The sequence below is a fragment of the Neolamprologus brichardi genome, chromosome 17 (genome assembly GCF_056152115.1).
Source record: "Neolamprologus brichardi isolate AB-2024 chromosome 17, ASM5615211v1, whole genome shotgun sequence".
Lineage (NCBI taxonomy): Eukaryota > Metazoa > Chordata > Actinopteri > Cichliformes > Cichlidae > Neolamprologus > Neolamprologus brichardi.
The window spans coordinates 26870905-26888424 of record NC_142120.1 but is presented as its reverse complement, the minus strand read 5'-3'; the positions used below and the strand labels follow the sequence as shown (position 1 = coordinate 26888424).

Here is a 17520-nt window from a genome sequence, read left to right as displayed (position 1 = left end):
ATAAATACATTTTATTTTTTAATACTTCACTTCATTTCACCTCATTCTTCATTTTGATCTGTATATTGTGACTCAAATCAGAAGTTTAATCCTAAAATTTTGGGTTTTAATATTTGTGTGTGCAAATTAATGTTGTATTCTTTAATGCTTAAGTAGCAAAGCTATCTAAAGTCTAATCTGATTTACGCATTTATTCAAAGTTATGTTGCTACTGAGGGAACAGTGCCGTACGTCTGTGCACTACAGCAGGAGCACATCATGTTTTTAAGTGTATTTAAAGTGAAAAAAGCAAAAACTGAATTACTTTCCTCTAACCCCAGACTCATGCAATCACATCAGGTTCTGATACAGAGGCCTCTTAATGAAACCACACGATGATGATCCGTTAACAATTGTAATATTGATGCTGATTGGGGATAATGATAGCACTCGTGCCACATTTTAAACACAAGGATGGATTTAGCCGTTCAGCATTGGCATTTGCTTTTTTCCTGCCTTTCTCCTGATCTTTTTATCACTGAATGTATTTTGCCTTAATTTTTGTTTTGCGTTATTTTCCATTATGTTCACTGACATTTCATTAGGATAGAATTTTAAGTGTATGGATTTCCAGTAAATCTAGATAAATCTAGATTGTTACTATTATTATTATTATATCACGTAATTATGCACAGTATTTGTGTAACACTTAAATGCTGAACATGCCCTTATGTTATTTGATTTACTACTTGCAGCACCTTTGCTTACACCAAATATCTCCACAGGTATGCATATATACAACATGTATTTACACATAAATAAACATTTGTCACATTGTTGGACTAAACTGTACTTCGAAGATTATAATCAGGTGGAGATTTAAACTTCAAAGTCTGTTTGGCATTAGATTACTGCAAATGTAACACCACCCTGTCAGGTGATAAATATGGTGGTCACACCTGTACGTGTGTTGACATTTGTGCTCCTCCTGCAGAATTACTTACTCCAGATACTCATTGAGATTCTGAGGTCAGACTCAGAATTAGCTTTCAGATGTGAGACATAAGGTGCTTGGCTTACCCTTCATACGCCTGTCACCGAGCAGCCTCTTTTTAATACAATACACGCACTATAGTTTTGGAGAAGAGTGATCATATTGTGTCATAGGTGTAAATGAATCTTTGTGGTGTGGCATTGACCTGGCAGGTGAACGTGCGTGTGCTTGCCCCCCTCACTTGCAGCAAGCGCCAGGCTCCCCATAACAGGAAACGGCGAGGTGAGGCCAGGGTTTATGGGCTAATATGGCCTCAAAGGAGCCTCTTGTTTTGAAACAGAGCTGTAGCTCTTCAGACTTGTTTTCCATATTGGTCTGGCATGGAACGCATTGACCCTGGCACACGGGCAGGAAAACATGACACCGGCCGGAGCTTTGAACACCGTGGGGACGGGTGAGGGGCTGCCAGCGTCCATGCCCATCTCCCACGTGGATTTAGCCAGAAACAGGTTGGGCATCAGTGCCAACTTACTGCCAGGTTGCTCAACCTGCAGATACAGGATCTCTAAATAGGCATATTATACAATTATTAATACAAACGAAATAGCTGTTGGTTTTAATTAACCTACACCAGTTATTGGTGTAGTTATTGTATGTCATCCTGCACCAGAATTGTGTTTTAAAAACCAAAAGGAACTAGTGAGTTGGACCTGACTGCAAAAAGAGACAGAGAGCAACTTTTCAAGGTAACTCCACCCTAGAGCATACACTGCTTCATCCGCCTTTTTGACCACAATGGGGACCAAAAATCAACATAGGGTTGTATTCAGTAAGACGATACTACAGATTCAGCTTAACATTGGGGTTTGTCAAAGGGGGAAAAAAAAATATCGTTATAATTGTTATTTGTAAAGTAATGTTTTGGATTATTTATCTGGTTGGGGCAGTTGCTATTGCTGACATCCAGAAATCAGGCACTTTGAACTTAAATTCACCTTTTTTTTTTCTGTCACATCCAGTATTTGTGCCGTTATTGTCTCTTCGGTGATCCGTCATCTCTCAGGCCTCTGTGTGTTTGCCTTTCACGCCGTCTTTTACCGTTCGCCACGTTTGCCTTGAGCTGTGGTCAAATGGCGTTGTTTCACAAACTGGTTTGATATGAGACGACGTCTTCATCAGGTTTTACTATGTAAAATCAGCCGTCAGAAGTGTGCTTTGAGAAGTACATAAACAAGGTCACCCAGGCCTTACTACGACTAGCTTGGATATGTTGCAAGAATCTGATCAATTCTATGACACTCGTACTGTCATTTATGCTTTTGTTTCCTCACGTTTAAATGATTGAAATGGTTGTCCTATGGGCATCAATCAGAAAGCATTAAAACGGCTTCAGATTGTACAAAATGCTACAGCAATTCTGATTACAATAACCAGGAAAAAGGAACAGATTTTATGACTTTACACTGTTGTTGTTATAATAATTATTATTATTATTACTATTACTGTCACTTAAAAGTGTGTGTAGCCTAAGACACCACCATCCTGGTGCTGAGTGCAGGTTCCTGCATGCTCCCCAACCTCCTTTCCTTCTGCGGTTCTTTCCCCCCACCTTCACCGTTTCCCCCCCAGACATGAGGAGGAAGCCTCAGGCTGGCATCTTGGCAGTGTGGCCATACGTGTGTGTGCGTGCGTATGTGTGTGCGTGTGAGGGGGATTGAGGGATGAATGCCATGACTGGGTCGGAATGTTCCACAGTGTTCCAGAACGTGTGGTCGGAAAATCTGAGCAAGGAAAAAGACATGGAGTAACATGGGTGAGGGGAACAAGACCTTATTGACAGTGATCGTGCTCTCACATCACCAGCACACGTACACAAACACACACACGTTTCAAAGTAGGTCCAGTGTGTGCCCAGCGATCCTGATCCATGTGGACGTCATGCCCGACGAGCCCAGGATCCAGTATTAGCCAGTACTGAAGTATTTAATTTCAACACCGTAGTAGAGGCTCTGGAATTTTTATTTTACTTATTTATTTATTATTTGGCTGCTAATTTTATTTTTCTTCCCTCAACAACATACCACAAATTTAAATCCAAAGTTGACCTCAAGCTTAATTGTGACTTAATGTGTTAGCTTAGGTCATAGACACATCGCCAGAAATGTAACTCTTACTGGACTGAACAAGAGAAAATACTATTTTATTTATCACGCCACAAGAATCTATTTCTTTTTTCTCTGATAAATCACTTGTGTCCTTTAATTATATTCCTAAATCCTCAGTTTTAGTAGGAGCATTGAATTTGAATCTCTGGAGTCTGTAGAGGAAATAAAAGGTGCTCTAACACGTCAAACATTTTCTCATCCTGTAATCATTTAAACTCTGTGATAAAATTAATTCAGCCGAAATGGGCGGTGAATGTTTTATCGTGTTTTGGTTGTGTTGCTGTGATTTGGTTTGTGTGTGTGAATCACACTCTTTGTCTTTGCAGTGTTATTTGACAGGTCTTAACTGGTGTTGTCTTGTGCTTTTTCAGGATGGTTCCTACCTGGCGGAGTTCCTGCTCGCTAAAGGCTATGAGGTAAAATAAAAATCCCCTCTGTACACATATACATGCACGCACACATGCACAGATGCACATATGTGCGCAGATACTCGCGAATGCCAACATACACACAGAACGATATTCTGTGTGTTGCTGCAGTCTGTGGGTATTCCCGAGGGAGTGTGACGTATCTTGACAGTCAGCTACTTACACTGGCTGACTCACACCTCACCCTGATAAGGCCCCTGGTGCTGCATGAGCTTTTTAACCCCTGTCCTTTTACCCCAGGTCAAACCATTAACAGGGAAATGGTTGTTATTAGACAGCCATACGAGTGAGGTCACTAGCTTTCACCTGCTGTTCAGTGTGCTCAGGAACACGCAAAGTCAACAGTCTGTCAGTGAACTCAGAGGCTAACAATGGTTTCTTTTTCTTTCTTTCTTTTTAAGTTGTTTAAAGTTGTGTGTGTGGGAGGCAGTAATATGTGTCTGTGCTGCTGGGTGAGATTGGATGGGTGAATTCTAAAAATGTAATGGTCAGGATAGAGAAATAATGTTATTCGCCTCTGTCAGTGCACCCCAGGGCGGCTGTGGCTACAATGTAGCTTGCCATCACCAGTGTGTGAATGTGTGCGTGAATGGGTGGATGACAGGTTGTATAAAGCGCTTTGGGGTCCTTAGGGACTAGAAAAGTGCTATACAAATACAGGCCATTTACCATTTACCATTCTCATAGAGAAAAAGTATCAAAAACTAGAGTAATATTACTTTTGTGGCCCAACAAGACAAGAAGAAGCACTGGAAGTTAAGAAACCGGTTGTATTGCTCCCTGGTCTCTTACTAAACTTCAGTTTTCCACTGGCAGTGTTTTGAGCTATGCCCAAAGTGGGAAGAGGACGCTGGCTTATTGCAGATCTAGAAAAGGAGCTGGCTTATGCTGTGACTTTTTCATAGTGGCCAAGCTAATACTGGTGTAATCAGAACAAAATCTTTGAGTCTTATGTAATCAGAAGTTTTTGGTTTCTCTATCCAGTCCATTGCCCAGAGACCTTGAAGCATATGTGAACTGTATTCAGGTAAAGAGTTTATGTGGAGAGCAAAGAGTGAAGGCGTATGCTGCATTTGTAATGTAGTCGTGGCTACAGAAGGTCACACGTACGTTAACATACATGTTTCAGGAGTTTTCATTACATCTCCTGACAGTCGCAGCATGACTTCACTTCCCCTCTGATGTGCAGGAGAAACACCTAGCTTTAGCGCTGTGCGATATGACCAAAATCTCATATCCCGATATAAGACATCTATTGTCCGATAATGATATAAATCACAAAAAAATTAACATTTTCTGTAAATTCTGTGAATCTCGGGCAGCTCGACTTGCGTGGTGTTTCCAGCTGGGCGTCGTGTACCTGGAGTCGAGTGTTTTAACTGATGCGTGAAACTACAGGGAGGGCCATTTATATGGATACACTGTAATAAAATGGGAATGGTTGGTGATATTAAAGGCCTGTTTGTGGCATATTAGTATATGTGAGGGGGCAAACTCCTCAAGATGGGTGGTGACCATGGTGGCCATTTAGAAGTCGGCCATCTTGGATACAACTTTTGTTTTTTCAATAGGAAGAGGGCCATGTGACACATCAAACTTATTGGTAATGTCACAAGAAAAACAATGGTGTGCTTGGTTTCAACGTAACTTTATTCTTTCATGAGTTATTTACAAGTTTCTGACCACTTATAAAATGTGTTCAATGTGCTGCCCATTGTGTTGGATTGTCAATGCAACCCTCTTCTCCCACTCTTCACACACTGATAGCAACACCACAGGAGAAATGCCAGCACAGGCATCCAGTATCCATAGTTTCAGGTGCTGCACATCTCGTATCTTCACACCATAGACAATTGCCTTCAGATGACCCCAAAGATAAAAGTCTAAGGGGGTCAGATCGGGAGACCTTGGGGGCCATTCAACTGGCCCACAACGACCAATCCACTTTCCAGGAAACTGTTCATCTAGGAATGCTCGGACCTGGCACCCATAATGTGGTGGTGCACCATCTTGCTGGAAGAACTCAGGGAACGTGCCAGCTTCAGTGCATAAAGAGGGAAACACATCATCATGTAGCAATTTCAAATATCCAGTGGCCTTGATGTTTCCATTGATGAAAAATGGACCCACTATCGTTGTACCCCATATACCACACCAAACCATCACTTTTGTTGTTCCAACAGTCTTGGAGGGATCCATCCAATGTGGGTTAGTGTCCGACCAATAGCGGTGGTTTTGTTTGTTAACTTCACCATTCACATAAAAGTTTGCCTCATCACTGAACAAAATCTTCTGCGTGAACTGAGGGTCCTGTTCCAATTTTTGTTTTGCCCATTCTGCAAATTCTGTGCGCCGATCTGGGTCATCCTCGTTGGGATGCTGCAGTAGCTGGAGTTTGTAAGGGTGCCATTTGTGAGTAGCTAATATCCGCCAAAGGGATGTTCGACTAATGCCACTCTCCAGTGACATGCAGCGAGTGCTACGCTGTGGGCTCTTGCTGAATGAAGCTAGGACAGCCACTGATGTTTCTTCATTAGTGACAGTTTTCTTGCATCCACATTTTGGGTAATCCAACACTGAACCAGTTTCACCAAACTTAGCAAACAGTTTGCTAACTGTAGCATGGGAGATGGGTGGTCTCGTAGGGTGTCTTGCATTGAAATCTGCTGCAATGACACGGTTACTGCGTTCACCAGATATCAACACAATTTCGATCCGCTCGTCACGTGTTAACCTCTTCGACATGTCAATGGCTGTGAACAAAGAGAAACTTGTAAATAACTCATGAAAGAATAAAGTTACGTTGAAACCAAGCACACCATTGTTTTTCTTGTGACATTACCAATAAGTATCACATGGCCCTCTTCCTATTGAAAAAACAAAAGTTGTATCCAAGATGGCCGACTTCTAAATGGCCACCATGGTCACCACCCATCTGGAGGAGTTTGCCCCCTCACATATACTAATGTGCCACAAACAGGACTTTAATATCACCAACCATTCCCATTTTATTACGGTGTATACATATAAATGGCCCACCCTGTATATTTTTAGACATAAGTTGTAACGGCCGCCGTTTTCTTTGTGAGTATTTATTACACGGTGTGCTGCGGGGAAAAGCCTGTTCTAACGTTTGAGTCTAAGGTTTATTTTTTAGCACCTGGCGGCTCTTTTTTGCTTCTCATCTGTCAAAACTCTGCATACTCTTTCACGTGATTCAGTTTATTTTGAAAAGTCTCAACAGGATCTTGAGCTTTATCGTGAAAGGTTTACGTGGAAAATAAACAAGCGGACACGCGACGGTTTTACCGTCGTTGTTGCTAACGACAACGCACAAAAACAGGCGCTTGTCCGTCCGTAGTGTGGATATATTAAATATAAGAGAAAGAGAGAACTTTAGGAAATTAATATAGCCACTACAGTGACCATCAAAACCAATGACTGTAGAAAACAGTCATTGATCAAAACGATGAAAAAATATTGCTGTAAACAGTTTATTTTGCGACAACACGAAACAAACGATAGCGTAAAATGAAACGATGGAGGTTTTTATATCGTCATCCGATATATATCGTTACATCGAACAGCCCTACCTAGCTTCATCTAAGGCTCCCTGGTCAGCTCTGCCATCTGCTGCTTGCCTCACAGACATCAGACAGGAAAAGTAGACACAGGCTCCAGGTTGTGGATGCTGATGTGGAAGGGTTGGAGGTGCTGTGAGGAGTGGCATTAAAGAGGAGTGCACAGGCAGGCAGGAAGTGCACAGTGAATAAAGGAAGTGAGGTCAGGGAACAGCGTCCCACTAATGGACTCCCCTTGGATCAGGTCCTGTTATCTTCCCTGAGCAGACCTTCCTCATGCATTCCCTCTAAGAATGTGGAGTACAGATCACAGATCACAGGCAGCGAAAAAACAAAAAAAAATGTTGAGGTGGAGCCATTAAACATAATGCTATTATATCAATGTATGCAGTGAAACAGATTGTGGCAGTTCCAGTGATCTGTCAAAGATAAGAGCCAGTTTCCTTATTATTAGGCTTTGACTACTGGAACTAGAGAAATAGCTGGGAAACGTTAAAAAACTTTTACAGCAAATTGTAAATTACAGGCAAGTCCCGTCTGTTTTGACTCTTTGTACCAGCGGGCATCCAGCAAAGATCCACCGACAGGTCAGTGTTTAGTTCTAACAAATGTAAAAAGAAACCAAAGGCAACAGCAAGTCACACAGAAATCTGCAAAAATCTGTGATGCTTAGTGGAGGGGCCATTGCAATTTGTAAGGGTGTGGATGCCTTTGGGTCACTGAGAGATTAAAGACATGAAAATGATATCCAGGCATTTTTACTGAAGAACTTTATGGCAGCAGTGAGTCAGGTGAAATTTAGGACTGATGCAGGAAGACAATGACTCAGCGCACGCACGGACAGAATAACTGAAAATGAAAATCCCAGAAATACAAATGAACTGAATCTCTTTTGTTTGTAGAAGGAATGTACCAAAATTCCTCCTCATTGTTTTGGAAGTCTCACAAGCAGCTAGAGGAAGTGTCTGATGGAGGTCGCTGCAGCTAAAGGAAGTTCTAAGAACTCCTACATTTAACTCTTTCCCGAATAGAGACAATATTTGATGACCTCCCCAGTACCCTTAATGAGTTTTGACACCTCAGTGTATATAATTAAAGATGTAGTTTGACTATATAGGCAGAGTTCACCTCTTGCCGACTTCTGCTGAACACACAGTCGTTTTACTGTAAGAGCAGGCCTCTTTTTTTCAGCTGTGTAATTACTCATTGAAAACTAAATAAAATAATAATACAAATAATTCTGTTAGCGTGTTATTAGTTTAGTACGATTTGCTTAATTAAAACTTGAATGGAGTAATCGTTGTAAGCAAACCTTTTTTAAACTGCAGCATGCCTCAGAATATGTTTAGTCTGTATTTACCCATGTTGAAATCGTAATAACAATCACAAATTAACTGACATGAATGGTGTAAATTGTAGTTTATTTTTTTTGTGTGTGTTATGTTTTAAGATACTAGATTTTTTTTTAAATTTAACAATTCTTCTTCCCCCTTTTCTCTCAGGTTCATGGTATTTTGCGGCGTTCCAGCTCCTTCAACACAGGTCGCATTGAGCATCTTTACCAAAATCCACAGACGCATACCGAGGGCAGTAAGTATCTCATTTATTTACGGAGGGAAAAAAAGAGTAACCAAATTAAAATATCAGCTGATATTTCCTATTATCCAATCTGTCAGTACTGCCATTTATAGCAGCTGATGCATTTAAAAGGTAAAGAAGAGAGGGGAGAAACACCCTTTCATGTTATGTGTGATGATGTTGCACAGTTTGTCCACCGGAAGGCAATCTGCAACTTACCTGTTGGAGACACACGTTTGAAAGCCACAAACACAACTAGAGAGCATAAAGAAGTAAATAAATGTATAAAAAACGTCAGTGAAATCTGTTTATGATTTGTGTGTCTGAAAGGAGAAAAAAATAATGGCAGATATATTGGAGTTTTGACTTTTAAAATTCAATTCAATTTTATGTATATAGCGCCAAATTACAACTCTCCCCAAGGTGCTTTTTATTAAGCAAGTGCTTGACAGTGGGGACAGCGGGAAGGAGAAACTCCCTTTTAACATCCGGCAGAACCAGGCTCAGGGAGCGACAGCCATCTGCTGTGAGCGGTTGAGGATGAGGGGAAGGAGAAACACAATAATTTTTTTTTTTTGTTGGTCTTGATCCTGATATTAGGACTTAGACTTCCATTGGTCATCAGGAGTGAATACATGAAGGAGCAACAAGTGTGATTTATTTTTTTTTTTTTCTTTTGGTGTTGGGATAAGAAAATGTGTTTTGCTGTCCCACTCTCTATCAGACTTGAAGCTGCATTATGGTGACCTGACTGACAGCACATGTCTGGTGAAGATCATAAGCCAGGTGAAGCCTACAGAGATCTACAACCTGGGTGCTCAGAGTCACGTCAAGGTAGTGTGATCCCAAAGCCACAACACTCGTGGTTCTTTAGTTTGTGCAGTGTACTTTCAAATCAAAGCTCTGTCCCAAATCCCATATTAACACGCTACAGTATTTGAAAAGCTACTTTCAGCTGTTCCTTTGTCACTGTGGATCACTGCTGTATGTTTTAAATTGCTTATACAACCCCAAAGAGGATTTGTGACTCGGACTGGAATTGAATCAGTAACCTTTCGCTTACCAAGCAAATGTGTAAAAAAACGACAGTGCGGAGCCACACAGTAATGCTGCATACCACATCATTTGTATTTAATATGGCAAAATGATAAGTAAGAGTTAGTACCAGTCGTAATAAATGTGTGTACTATGTCTGAGGGAGCACTGCATCTTGTAAGCAGTGGCTACATATTTCTACCAAAGTGCAATGCAGTGGTGTCACAAATGAGACATTACTGGACTGGATCTTACTTCAAAAACAAAAATGAAATATTCAAATCTATAGTTTCATTTTATAACCATGTCATTTTTAACATGTTAGTCTCTAGTAGTGTCATCTCAAACAAGATTGTTACCTTGGTAACACACAATCTCAGGAAGTCTTCAAAGATACCTAGTCCTTTTTTATTTACACAAAAGTATCCTGAACAAAGGGAACCATAGTGAGTAGGTAGTGCGCAGTTGTGGGATGGAGTAAGAGTGCTTTTCCTATAAACATTCTTAATCGTCTTCCCATTCCCTGGAACCACTGCTCATGGATTTGCTTTGAAGAAGGATATAGGAAAAAAAGAAAACCTGATAAAGAGACTTGATAACAATGAATTTGCATTCCAGCAGCACTCTAATGATGGTGAACCTTCAAACCATGACGTTAGACCAGATAAGTATGAATAAAGTTAGTTACAAAGTCGATTTGGTTTCTCTTTTGTGGCATTATAATAAAAGTATTCCAGTGAAATCTGACAATGTTAGATTCTGGTTTCATTGGTCTGTAATCCTAAATAAAGTACAGATGCTTTATCATATGAAAAGAGTTTTGAGTTATAAATATCACCAATATAATGGGTTACTGACAACTTTCAAGCCATTTGGCTTAGTCTGCGTAGTCTTGCTGACACTGATAAATGAATATCAGAGACGATACAGTCGACCCCTACATATTCCCGGTTCAGTATTTGCGGATCTTTCTGTGGAACCTAACTCCAAATTATTCATGGAAAATTTGCTTATTCATGGATTTTTTTTCGGTAGAACACATCCAAAATATTCACTAATTATTTTCACTTTTGTGACAAAAACAAAAATCTGTTTGGACACTGGAGTTAAGTTCATGCTTTTAGCTCCTCACCAACCTGTTAGAAAAATACTTTGCTACTAGGAGGTCAGCTTTCTCTGCCAGCAAGTTTCTAATTATGTCCGCTTGATGAAAGGCAGTTTGCTCCTAATAAGAGCTTGTCTGCAAAAAATGGTTTCATCCTTCCAAGTTATCTTTTTAACACTAAATCTTAGACAAGCGCTGCTCACTAGTGACATTTTCAGGTTGATGTTTTCATTACATGGATAGATCAACAAGCTACAAAAACTCTCAGCTCATGTTTTGTCTGTCACCTCCTTAGATTTTTTTCCTACCAATAAATGGGTAATGACTTATCATGTTCTTTGTCTGTTTGTATTTTTCAAGACAGTTTTAAATTCAGTTCTTCTGCAAATAGTTACTGTGTCTGCATATGGTCAGGAGTGACTGCTGCTGGAAACAGTTAACAGCAGATGATGTTAAAAAGAGACTTAGTTCTGGGAAGTGAGCTGTTCATTTGCTGGAGCTGGTGGGACAGGAAGTAATGTTTTCTTGGATGGGTCAGTCTGTGCCACAATGTCCCTTTTGTCTGGGAGCTCCACGGTGATCCCAGGAGATCTCACCCCCACCCCCATCCCCCTCTGCCCTTCCACATTGGGATCTGACACACAGTCTCCAGGCAGGACTGATCCTCCTTCATCATCATGCTTTTGATGGGATATAGAGCCAAGAGCTTAGTCAGATCACAGATAGCCGGCAATAACCAATGTCTCATGTGACTGCGTGGGAGATTAAGTTTCAGTTATAGCAATCCGCCCTCTGTTCAACTTATTTTGAATGCAGTCCTTGAATTTCTTATTAAAGCTGAAAGAGTCCAGTCAGATGGCAGATCTCTTGGGTGTATGACTATATTTGTTTTTCTGATTTTCACTATGATGGTTTCATTTTTTTTTTAAGTAAATAATGAAAAAATAATAATAAATAATGAAACTGGAGGTTAAAGCTTCTTTAATGATCGTTTGGCCACTTGTGGACAGAAGATGCTCAAAAACACAAATGTTTACCTTATAAAGTTGTGGTCAGTGGTCGACCCAGAGGAGAGTAGCATTATCGTTTGGGAGGTGTAAGTCTGGCCACTAAAATTAAAGTATAAAATTTACTCTTTTTTTTTTTGTTTGTTTTAGATCGAATTTAATTGCAAACAATAAACAAAAGATGTTTCAGCTGTTTGCTGTTTTTTGCTGATTCCAGCTTACTTCTAGTTCTGAGACAACGATAAAGTAAAACAGACTAATAAGCCACATGGAACTGAGTAAATTCTTTGTAGGTTTGTAACTGTGTCTCATTTTATTATTAAAAATTTGTTGACTGGCCGAGACAACAGTTTCCTGACGTTCCGGTATTTGTACAAAGTAAGTGAGGCCTGAATGAATGACTGACACAAAGGAAAAGAAGAGAAGGGGAGAGTTGTCTATCCACATCCTTTGCGGTTAGAGGCTGTGACTGTCCTCCCATCGCCCACATGGAAGATCACCATAATTTTCACACACAGAACATCCATGTATATGAATGAGGTGAGGGTCCGCTCTGTTTATTTATTTCCACACCAATAAAACCAGCTCGGGTACCTCCTCGACCACATGCTACATGCTCCAGACAGCTGAGCGTACCAGATTACTGGCAGTAGTGGTGTGGAGTCTGCCTTGCCACGGAGGAAAAGATCTCTCATACTGACAACTTACTCAGTGTGTCTCTCTTGCTTCCCACTAGCCCTTCTACCTTCATGAGACTCATCCCGGCAGCTTAATTTGTAGTATGGGATGTGTGGGTGCTGGTTTCCGCTGCAGAGAGTCATCAGTGAGAACAGAGTCGAGGCTATTTTCTAATGCTGCAGGGGTGGAGGTGCACAGGGAAAAGTCAACCGGCACTGGAGGGCCTAAGGCAGCCAGCTGCAATATCAAAAGATCAGCATGCAAACAAAGCAGAAGGGACCTTCTTTGACTCTGACTGATCAGTTTGATCTTTGTGCTTAGGCTTCTTTCCTAAAGTAATATTTCAAATATGTTTTCACCGCCTGCAGGAAAGATGGCCAAAGAATTTGTAAAAAGAGCTTGTAAAAACAATATTCTTAGTGTCAGCCTGTGGTGGATTGTTTATTACACAACCCCACACTAATAAAATATCCTCTGGTTATGGAGCATTGCCAAGTAACATCTTCAAGCTGTATTTGATCCTCGAAGAGCAGAATTAGTAGAGTACCTTACTATTTGAAAAGGAATGGCAGATATGTATAGCTACACTCAAGTACAGCTGAATACATCAGTTCCTTCTGGAAATTGTGATTTCTACACAGTATTTGCCAACTCTAAATATTAACACCATAATCAAATTCAGAATCATGGTTATGAACCTCATGGCCCAAGAGTTTATATTGTCAACAAAATGTTGGGTCTTTTTCGCCAACTGTGTTATCATTTAACAATGTTAATATTCTTGGTGTAAAAGTTTAATTTATAGAGTTGGCATGTTAGCATGTTAAACAGACTGTACATAAAAAAAGAGGGGTAAAAACATAACCATGACAACCATGGTGGTGTCAATTGGTTTGTGAACTGTCATGTTAAAGCTTTAACATATTAGCTTTCCTCAGGTCTGACATGTTAAAACACCAAAGTCACAAATTGGAACTAACTAAACGAGACAGCGCTAAGCCAATGGGATGTGCGTTCTAACAGGTAAAATCACGTTTTGCTTTTTGTTTGTTTGTTTGTTTGTTTGTATTTGTCCACACCCAGCAAAGTCTGGTGGATTTGAGGAAGCTGTGACGGTAGCTATAGTCCTTCACCAGAAAACGAGCTTTCTGATACCGACCTAAGTGCCCAAAACAAGTTAACCCAACTTGACTAAATTTTTATTTGGCTACAGCAAATTTGGCATCTAACAGCATTCATATTCCATTTAGCTTCTGTGTTAGAACCATGCTATGGTTTCCTGCTTTGTACTTACCGCAGAAGAATTGAACAGTGAAGGGATGGGACTGTGGACTGCAGAGGACTGGGACATGATTGCCACGGTTCTAGTAGGATGCTAGTAGTAAGCAACTTCAGATTTTCATACCTTTTAATAATAATGATAATAATAATAATAATGGATTGCATTTATATAGCACTTTTCGAGACCCTCAAAGTGCTTTACAATTCCACTATTCATTCACTCTCACATTGGAGGCAAGCTACAGTTGTAGCCACAGCTGCCCTGGGGCAGACTGACAGAAGCGAGGCTGCCATATCGCGCCATCGGCCCCTCTGGCCATCACCAGTAGGCGGTAGGTGAAGTGTCTTGCCCAAGGACACAACGACTGAGACTGTCCAAGCCGGGGCTCGAACCGGCAACCTTCTGATTACAAGACGAACTGCCAACTCTTGAGCCACGATCACTTTACTTTACACCTCAAAGTCGACACAAATCTCAATGACCCATGCCAGCTGTCACAGGTCAAGAGGCAGGCTAAACCCTGGACAGGTTCACAGCCAGGGCCAGTGCAAACGCAGACAGCCTTTCACACTTACATTAACACCTACAGCCAATTTAGAATCACCAGCTAACTTAACATGCATGTCTGTGGAATGTGGGACGAAGCCAGAGTAGCTGAAGAGAAGCAACCATCACTCCATCTGTTTTCTTATTATTTATCCCACTAGGATCAAAGGTTGTTAGAATTTGGCAGGAGATGGAATATACCTTGGACAGGCTGCTGTCCAGTGTGATCAAACAAGATTTAGATACCAGAAAAACTGGACAAATATATAAGAATAAAAACAAAAAACAGTAGCCATGGTTGATGAATGATTCATCTTTGTGACAATAAGTACTGAAACATTTGTAGTACGGAAACATACTCGTGAAATATGCATTAACAACAAACTTAAATGGGGAAGTGCTCACACTAATCTGTTCTGCATCTGAGTAGTTCAGTATGATCCCATTGTGTTCTCCCACTGAAGCGCTTCACAGGAAGGGCACGAACAAAACCCCTTAACTCTGCTCTCTGTGCGAGGTTTCCCACCTGCAGCTGTCACAGCAGACACACAGGGAGATGGGCTGAATTATTAACACACCTCAGTCATGACAGGGAAAAATGACATGACGGGAAGAATGGGGGATGAAGAGAGGATGGAAAGAGTTTGGAGAGGTGAGAGAGTGTATACAGTGAAGCAGAAGGTTTTGTTTTTGACGGCTTTTGAAGACATAAGTGCAGATTGCGCTCTGGAGACAAACTTCCTCCATGTATATCCTTTATTATCCATATCTGAATTCCATCCTCAGAAAGAATTACCATCATCCCATTATCTTCTTACAGCTCACTCTATCTCTCCATTACCCTTTGGTCTCTCCCCCATCCGGGTTTGCAGAGGCTCCCACGCCAGAGACACACACAGGATTTAACACGCCTGTTTCCCCACAAAGCGCTGCACTGTTTGTTCGGTGTGTTGATGCGTTTATAGGCCTAAAGTGGCTATTGTGCAGCCTGCCAGCAGTTTACTCTCAGGCAGTAATACCACTACTTACTACAGTCTGTGGGCTTGTTATGCAATTTGTTTAACTGGTAAGTAATGTGATGCGGTTGTTTTGACTCCTTGTGTATCATCCAGCAGCGTTTGTGGGTAGTGGATGTTACATTGTTTGGAGCTACAATTTCCTGTGTTATTGGCCCTCTTGACTGTTGGGGATCTATGTTGTCCTCACGTGCCAATTCTGCTCCAAAAAAGCCTAACCTAGCTTTGCAGTGAAAGCCCTTCGTTTCCAAATTTGGTGGTGAGTTTTGTATTTTAGATGAACTGAAGCAATCATGCTCCTTTTGGGGTTGAAATTATTCATCTGAGGATAATAAAACTCTCTTTAAAAACCTATTAGATTGTCAACAATGCATTGTCATGAGGCTTAAAATTCATTAGAGGTTAATCTTTTTTTTTTTTTTAACTAAACGACATCAGCAAATTCCAAGACTTTGCTGCTCCTTACAGCGACTAAACTGCTTATAAACAAGAAATTATTCTCATGCAGTTATGAACAGTTAGAATTACTCTACGAAATGTTAATATTTTTTCTCGTGGTATTAAATTTAAAGTGGTCTTCTTCTACTTACTGTAGTTATTCCTCTTATTCTTCCTATTATTATTACCCGATAGCTAATTCCAAAACACAACTGTTCTTTAAGAACAGTTTGGTCGAACAGTGAGGACACACTGGGATTTATACAACTGAGCAAATAATACCCAGTGTTGCAAAAAGGTAAAACAATCTGTTTACATTTGTTTTGGAGAAACATGACTGTCATTTTGACTGCTTCTAAGGCAAAATGTGTATTTTAAGGGCACCTAATATGATACTTTTTCAGACCATATTTTTCTTTTGGGAAGCAACTAACATATTGTTGAATTATCACAGTTCAAAATAATCCTTTTTTTTTTTTTGGCACTGGCTTTAAACCACCTTACTTCTGATTGGCTGCCCCTCAGAAATAAGGATGTTTTAAAGCAGGTGGGTGGAGCTTCTGTGCTTAGAGACAGAGCAGTAAGTCTATCCATCATATCATGCAGAACCTTTGTCTGTCACCCAGCATTTGGAGCATAATGAAGCCTGAACGTTTGACTCTTGTACACTGCATTTCTACAAACCCTGTCGGCATGTTTAATATGAGCACTGACTGCTGTAACACAAGAGAGAATAAGTAAACTTTACAACCCTTTATATTACAGATTTTGCTGCGCGTTTGTAGGCTTTTTATACGTGAGCGTGAAACACAAGTTCTGCATCTGTTTAATGTCCCGAGTCCATACAAAGCATTTGGAGAAAACAGCCACTGAGAGGACAGTGACTATCATTTCGTAAACTCTGTGAATGATGAGCGGTCTTGCCTTGGTAATAGCCCACTGGCTGGGTTTGCTCACTCTCTGATTGGTGTTTACATTAACACCGTCCAATCAGCCCTCAGTGGCACGCTTGCAGTGGTGTGTGTATCTCACTGGGATCAAGGCTCGCCTGGAACCAAATTAGCGCATTCCCCGCTGAAGTGTGTGTTTTCTGTCTCAATGGACTCATTAGCTGCGTGTGTGCGGTTTGCGAGTATTTAAGGTGCCGTGCTTTCCATTGTTTTAAAATTGCGTTTCAGCATCAGAATACTGGCAGTTTTGGCCAAATGGAGATGGAGTGCAATCTCCGTGCCCACATTTTCTCATGCCCGCCACCTGTTGAATGAGGAAAAGCAGGAACGCGTTGCGTTGGTGGCCTGGTAGTCAGCGGTCAGAATAGCTCCCTGAACAGACCGATTCCTGTTTTGAAAGGTTAGGCCTTCATGCAAGGCAGGCTGCCTGGCCTAGATGGTTTTGAAAAGTGAACTTTAGCTTAAGAATAGATGCTTCTGTGCCAAGAGAAACAAGTCTGCACTTTCCTCGTTCAGAGTCAGGGAATGTTTTGTGGTTGTTCCTTGTGGGTCAGATTTGTTGCTCCACTCATGACTCAGGCCTTTTTTTTTCTTTCTTTTTTTCTGTTTTCCAGCACAGTTGTAACACATGGAAACATGCATTTCGGGAAAAGATAGAAGGAAGGAGAGAGCAGGAAAGTGGGGAGGGAGGGGGTAGCTTTTTGAGGTTAGTTAAGAAGTAAAGTAAATACACTCAGT

At 40.9% G+C, this 17520-nt stretch overlaps 1 protein-coding gene across 1 annotated transcript in view; it reads left to right on the top strand.

Annotated features, from left to right (window-relative positions):
* gmds (GDP-mannose 4,6-dehydratase) overlaps positions 1-17520 on the top strand; it is a 197952-nt gene that overhangs the window by 27023 nt on the left and 153409 nt on the right. Inside the window, exons 2-4 of the mRNA XM_006797833.3 lie at positions 3510-3554; positions 8650-8737; positions 9450-9559. Of these exons, the coding sequence (XP_006797896.1) occupies positions 3510-3554; positions 8650-8737; positions 9450-9559 (243 nt within the window). The remainder of the gene's footprint in view (positions 1-3509; positions 3555-8649; positions 8738-9449; positions 9560-17520) is intronic.